The sequence below is a fragment of the Prionailurus bengalensis genome, chromosome C2 (assembly GCF_016509475.1).
Source record: "Prionailurus bengalensis isolate Pbe53 chromosome C2, Fcat_Pben_1.1_paternal_pri, whole genome shotgun sequence".
Lineage (NCBI taxonomy): Eukaryota > Metazoa > Chordata > Mammalia > Carnivora > Felidae > Prionailurus > Prionailurus bengalensis.
In genome coordinates this window covers 46,354,233-46,358,768 of record NC_057350.1, presented here as the reverse complement: position 1 = coordinate 46,358,768, position 4,536 = coordinate 46,354,233, and the positions used below count along the sequence as shown (strand labels likewise).

Sequence of the window (4,536 nt, the reverse complement as noted above, 5' to 3'; positions counted from 1 at the left end):
AAAGTGGCCACTTTGGCAAACAGTCATTGTAATAGTCATACAGAGAAGTTTCTATACTCAATTATCATCTAATCTTCATCGGAAGCTTGCCAAGTTTCACGTGATAATTATCTCTAGTGACTGTCAACACTGACTGCATATTAGAATCACTTGGACAGGTTTATAAAACTATGAGAAGCCTGGAACCCCATCTTAAAAATTCTAGTTTGTTTGGTTTGAGGTGATAACCAAGTGAGGACCACTGGCCTATACCATCTGGGTGAGGAGGCAGATGGGCAAGACTTTATTGGTGACATTAAGTCTTTAATTCTGTTAGTTGTTATCACCAGAGTGTGATGTAACAAAGAACTACTCAGTTTTACAATATGCTATAAGCTGAACTATGAAGCACCTGAGATGCGGTCGTTCTTATGGATTATGTAGTATCAGTTGGATTCCAAACCGTCTTTCATATAAAACCATAAAACATAAAAGTTTCTACAAAAGAACTCACAATCTCCTGGGGAAAACCTAGCATGGTGACCTGAGCTTTACAGTAAAAGAAGAATCCAGGAAGCACATCAGAAGGCTTACTTCCTTTCTCTTATCCACAGGGCACACTGTGGAGCGGAAGAAGCAGTCAGTGATTTGGCTAGTACCATCTCCTTCTGTGTGCCTCTTCGGCCACCAGTGTTAGGTCTCATGTAAGACGTTGTAGTCATATAGAAGCAGCATAGGGTAGTGGTTAAAAGCGTGGAGTCAGGCGCCACGCTGCCTGAAATAATAGAGGTATAAAGGAGACAGAGAACATCTATATATTGCCAGATAGCAATTGTACACAGCCAATACTTAAAATAGTCTGTGTGGCACCTAGAAAAAAAGAGAGAGTTTTGCCGCTGGCCTTGAGTGTGGAGAAGTGGAGGCAAGAACTCCTACAGAGATTCTGCAGCCACAGGGAGCAACCTGCTTCGAATGAGCCCACACAGCAGAAGGCAGAGCTCAGATGCAATGAGAGGAGCAGAGTCTGGGAAAACTGAGCCCCAAACACACTGTGCTGGAGCCACTTGGCCACACCACCTGCTTTGTTGTTCGATGACTCAACAAATTGTTTATATCCTCAAATCAAAATAATAGGCTAGGATCTGAGAAATGTGCCATGTATATAGCAATACTTTACTCTTTTTTTTTTACCCCCCAGCATGCACTAGGGTCACTATTCATGGTTTATATGCTCCTTTGCCCTTGTATGCCCTGTAAGAGACATCTAAGGGTTATGAAAATCGCCTCTATCAATAACGTAATGTAGGTCAAACTACCTACCTTTTCCTTTATTTTTGACTAAAATATTCACAGAGCCATATGTAATTAACTCAGGAACTCAAAAATGGTAACAGGGTCAGACAGAACACATACATAGTTTTTATAAAGAAAAAGTCACTTAAGTTGCATAATTATGACTTCATCAAGCACATCTGCTATTCCAGGTAGTTGTCAATTACAGGAGAAAAAAATTCAATTGGCATATGTGTGTCAGATGCAAGATGCTTCTTGAGAGTGCTTAATAAATTAAAAGGTAGACATTTTAAAGAATTTAGAACTTTTCATTACATTGCAGGAAAATTGCTTTCTCTTAAATATATGAATGTTAATTTTTTTAACTTTTCAATGGTTGCAATACAAATATAATTTGCAAAATTACTTTTAAACCTTATAGAGATGTTCATTTTAAATGCCTCAATAGGTTATATATTGTCATATTCAGTCTAACAATATTACTTTGGTTTTCATATTGTTTGGGTAATTATAAATAACTACTAAAGACAAGGTTTTGAAAAAGTACCCATTCAAGAATTATTTAAACAGGCATGAGTCTTTTTTAAAAAGAGGGCTTATACAGGATGAGTCTTCCTGTAAAAACTATAAACTCAAAGGAGTTTTGAAGTGTGAGTATCTGGAAACACAAAGCTCTTCACGTTACAAAGATACAGTAATTTGGAGATTTCTGTTTCACTTTTGTCTTTGAAGATGGATTAAAAACAACAATAACACAAAGTAAATGGAGCCTGTCTTTACCATGCTCATTAATTATTTTGATGATCACAACAACTTATGATGAAGACAAGTCTATCTACTCTAAATTTTTTATTCATTCATTTAACGATTATAGATTAAGTCCCCACTATGTGCAAACCCCACATTATGCTTTATTTAAACAGAGGAAAACATAAGGAATAATGAAAGCTTTCCCCCAAAAAAATATTTATTTCTTTATCACTTTTCTCAGTGCACCTAAAACTTCCTTGTTTCTTAGGCTATAAATAAAGGGGTTTAGCAGGGGGATTATAACCGTGTAGAACAATGAATACATTTTATCCTGATATTGATCTGGCCCAGACCCAGGACGCACATACATGAAGAAGAGAGTGCCATAGAACAAAGAGACAGAGAGCAGGTGGGCGCTGCACGTGGAGAAGGCTCTGCTCCTGCCCTTTTCAGACTTCTTTCTCAGGATGGCAAAGAGGACACGGGTATAAGACACCATGATGGTCGTAAAAGTAAAAGCTTGTATACAAGCAGCAAAAATAAAAATCACCAATGCATTAAGAGATGGGTCAGTGCAAGAAATTGTATATAGTGACAAAATTTCACAGTAGAAATGAGGTATTATATTGGACCTGCAGAAGGTTAATCTAAACAATAATCCCACATGAATGACGGGATGCAGAAAACCAATCGCATATGACACACTTATCAACCAGGTACAGAGTCGGTTGGACATCACCACTGGATAAAGCAAGGGGTTGCATATGGCTGCGTAGCGGTCATAGGCCATCACTACCAAGAGGAAACACTCTGTGGTGGCACTGGAAGCAAAAATATAAAATTGGGTGATGCATTTGGCCAGGGATATCATGTGATTGTTAGATAAAAAATTCATTAGCATCTTTGGAGTCACAGAGGATGAGGAACAGGCATCTGCAAGGGCCAAACTAGCAAGGAATAAGTACATGGGGGTGTGAAGATGGGGGTCCTTCCAGGTAAGGAAAATCAGTCCGAGGTTGCCCACCATGGTAGTGAGGTAGATGACCAAGAACACCAGGAACAGGGGAGCCTGCATTCCTGAACGATCTGTCAGTCCTGTGAGAACAAACTGCATCACCTGTGTCTTGTTTGTCTCCATCATATCCACCATCATATCCACTCAGGCTGATTACTACCATGAGAGAATAGGTAAAGGAAAAAAAACAATCAAAGGTCATGAAAACTGGTATTGAATGGTAATGTCTGTTCCCTATTTCAGATGGCACTTTCTCAACAAATATGAAGGGACAGTGTTTCTCTTTTTTACAAACACAACTTAAGGGCATTAAGTATATAATAAATAATTTTGAGAAAGATTTTTTAAAAAGGCTTTTAAGTACATACATATTTAGAATTGAATATATTAACAGTGAATTGTTTTTCAGAACTGAGAATAAAAACATACATTTTATATGAAAGTCTCTAAAAACAGCAGCAGTTCAGTTTCAAAAGTATTATTACCCTTTTTCAGAAAATCTTGTGTATCTTTTCTATTGAATGAAAAATGGACTCTGTCTTTGATATTAGTGATATACATCATTCAGTTCCTTTAAGGCATTAATAGGTTAAATAAGAAGACAGTAAATTAATATTGCATTACTGTTTTTACTGTCCATTATCATTGTTATTTGATTATATATTCATATAAATCACCCCAGATACCTAATCAAGTCTTTTGATTTTATATTACTCAAAACCACTCTTAATTTCTAATTAACGCTTTTTAATTATCCCCAATAAACTCTCATATGTGAATATAATCATTCATTCAGTCACCAAATATCTGTGTAGTACCTCCTCAGTTAAAACGCTGTCATTCAGGGGCGCCTGGGTGGCGCAGTCGGTTAAGCGTCTGACTTCAGCCAGGTCACGATCTCGCGGTCCGTGAGTTCGAGCCCCGTCTCGGGCTCTGGGCTGATGGCTCAGAGCCTGGAGCCTGTTTCCGATTCTGTGTCTCCCTCTCTCTCTGCCCCTCCCCCGTTCATGCTCTGTCTCTCTCTGTCCCAAAAATAAAATAAAATTAAAAAAAAAAAAAAAAAAAAAAACAAACGCTGTCATTCTTAGCTCAGTCACACGTAGAAACTCTACCTGGTGTTGCACCCAAGATAAAAAAATAAAAGCCCCCCTTTGAAGAGGAGTGAAGAAACAAAGACACCACCAGCTTATTTACAGGTTTGGGAAGGATCCAAAGGCCGTCATTTTATAGGCCAAATAAAACAATTACCATCCAATTAACTGAGAATATGTTTTAATATTTCAGAGGCACAAATTCTAAAATGATTGGAAGGATTTTTCTTTTCCTGTTCTTTTTGGGATTACACGTAGGACTATCAAAGTCAAGGTGGAATGAAGCATTACAAATGACACCACAGTAGAAAAAATAACGAGTGTTTTGAAAAGGTGGATTCAATTTAAATAGTAGAAATTATAAATTTTGTTTAAAAGGCAAAGCAAATGAGAAAAGATGAATCACAG

General features: G+C 37.5%; 1 protein-coding gene across 1 annotated transcript; it reads right to left on the bottom strand.

Annotated features, from left to right (window-relative positions):
- Window positions 1–2,239: 2,239 nt before the first annotated feature.
- Window positions 2,240–3,163, bottom strand: LOC122492345 (olfactory receptor 5AC1-like). The gene has a single exon (XM_043596047.1). The coding sequence runs from the start codon at window positions 3,161–3,163 to the stop codon at window positions 2,240–2,242; it is 924 nt and encodes a 307-aa protein (XP_043451982.1).
- Window positions 3,164–4,536: the final 1,373 nt, after the last annotated feature.

What these genes read in the sequence shown, in the direction of transcription:
- LOC122492345 (XM_043596047.1), bottom strand. Translation starts at nt 3,163, where the DNA reads ATGATGGAGACAAACAAGACACAGGTGATGCAGTTTGTTCTCACAGGA.